We start from the raw sequence: 2,292 nt of genomic DNA, 5'->3' as shown, positions 1-2,292 counted from the left end.
ACATATGTAACGTATGTAAAGTTTTGTGGTACAATAAATTGTAGATTATTGCTACAATTTACATATTTGTAGGGCTTTTCCAGTACAAATATGTAACTTGTAAATTTTGTGGTACACACGCTTGTATTATGACAAATTTGTAACTTGACACTTGTCAAATTGTAATTGTAAGTTTTGTGGTATAGGGCACTGGTATTAAATCTGATACAGTCATACAATCGGAAGTGCGTTGCCTGCCTTTTTAGGGTTCCGTAGTCAGCTAATAGGAACCCTTATAGTTTCGCCATGTCTGGCCGTCCGTCCGTCCGTCCACGGATAATCTCAGTGACCGTTAGCACTACTAGTAAGCTGAAATTTGGTACCAATATGTACCTATATCAATCAAGCCGACAAAGTGGTAAAATAAAAAGTGGAAAAAAAACGTTTTATTAGGGTACCCTCCCCTACACGTAAAGTGGGCAGTGATTTTTTTTTTATTTAAACCCTTTTTTTTAACGTTGGGGAAATGCATTTACGCATGCCGTCCAGTCCGGGGGACCAGGGGCGATGACGGACTAACCAGAATAGGACTACCGTCTAAAACCACCAACGAATTCCGTCTCCGCCTTGGGTGGAGTGTCGCAGGGTCACTATATAAGCATTCCACCACGTACACCCCGGCGGGCGGCCTACTGGCCGCATGCAGTTTGGGCGCCAGTTAGGCACCACCATTCGTGTGGGCGTTTAGGCACGGGTACTCCCCCGGAGCACCGCGCAGCCCATTACGGAGGAGGCATCAGGTGCGCGTAGCGCCTGGCTCTGCCGCCAGTCCGTCGACGGCGGAGTGTGTGCGCGTCAGGGTCGTTCTCGCGCGCACGTTCCGCTGTCTCCTTCTGCGACATAACATAATGGCTGAAGGAGACCATCGCCGTCCATGCCTCCTCGCTATCATGCATAGACTTCACAATGCTTTGCAGCGAGAGGTCTGTACCTATTATTGCCTGCAGGCTGGCCCGCTGGGGCCCCCATGCAGGGCACTCTTCGAGAACATGACGGGGCGTATCTACTAATGCGCCACACTCATGACACATGGGGGATTCTTCCCTCTCTATTCGGTGCAGGTATTTACCAAAAGACCCATGGCCTGTAAGTATCTGCACCATGTGGTAAGTTAGCATGCCTTGCTTCCTTCCTACCCAGCGTTCCAGATGCGGCAATACGGCGTCAATTTATTTATTTATTCTTATTTCAACCCTAACGTGTGACATATTGTTGGATAAGTATTTAAAAAATGAATAAGGGTTTACGAAAATCATTTTTCTGATATTGTTAATATTTTCAGAAATAATCGCTCCAAAAGTAAAAAAAAAAAATGAAGCAGGTCCCTCAAACTTTAAGATCACAAAAGTAGAACTTTATAAAGATATTCTAGGAAATTATTTTGAAAATGATAGGTTGAACAGTTTTTTAAGAAAATACGGGAACCCTACACTGAGCGTAGCCCGACACGCTCTTAGCCGGTTTTTTTTCTTAAAGGTTTGAAGGACGTACCTAAATAAAAAAATAATAAAATATTGGGGACACCTTACACAGATCAACTTAGCCCCAAACTAAGCAAAGCTTGTACTATGGGTGCTAAGCAACGATATACATACTTAAATAGATAAATACATACTTATATACATAGAAAACATCCATGACTTAGAAACAAATATCTGTGCTCATCACACAAATAAATGCCCTTACCGGGATTCGAAACCAGGACCGCGGCTTAAATAGCAGGCATGGTCACTTCACTACCGACTGAGCCAGACCGGTCGTCAATATCTACAAATACCTACGAATTGACCGTCTACATCTCTAATTAATTGTATAGAGTTAACTTTAGTTAGAAATTAGAATTAGTATATAATAGTATCAATTGTAATTTCAACTCAATTTTAAATATTTTCTAAATATGTACATGTGACGTGTAAAAGTGCCCCTGTGGCCTATTTGCTGAATAAATTATTTTGATTTGATTTTTGATTTGATTTGAATATAGTTACAGTAATTTGACTCTATGTCTAACATAACTGAATTGATTTTATTTAATAATTTGACTTCTTTCCTAGTTACAATAGCTAGCAATTTCTACGTAATTGTCGTTGCTCTGCAAATTTACTTTTGTAACTAGTCCCTCTGCGTATCACTTCTCTGTGTCGCACTTCCAAGCGACTTCCTCCTAGTTCACCCTTACAACTTTTATGAATGAACAGATTTCTTTATTAGACTACGACTCGTCTAATTCAATCCTCTGATCCTTCATTTATT

The 2,292-nt window shown here is 41.2% G+C and overlaps 1 protein-coding gene across 1 annotated transcript; it reads right to left on the bottom strand.

Moving 5' to 3' along the window:
- Positions 1-761: 761 nt before the first annotated feature.
- LOC125230658 lies at positions 762-1,142 on the bottom strand. Its single transcript, XM_048135929.1, has one exon. The coding sequence runs from the start codon at positions 1,140-1,142 to the stop codon at positions 762-764; it is 381 nt and encodes a 126-aa protein (XP_047991886.1).
- Positions 1,143-2,292: the final 1,150 nt, after the last annotated feature.

Source organism: Leguminivora glycinivorella, chromosome 1 (assembly GCF_023078275.1).
Source record: "Leguminivora glycinivorella isolate SPB_JAAS2020 chromosome 1, LegGlyc_1.1, whole genome shotgun sequence".
Lineage (NCBI taxonomy): Eukaryota > Metazoa > Arthropoda > Insecta > Lepidoptera > Tortricidae > Leguminivora > Leguminivora glycinivorella.
This window is presented reverse-complemented; position numbering and strand designations above follow the sequence as displayed.

Excerpts from the sequence above, each read along its gene's own strand:
- LOC125230658 (XM_048135929.1), bottom strand. The coding sequence starts at position 1,142 with ATGGTGCAGATACTTACAGGCCATGGGTCTTTTGGTAAATACCTGCAC.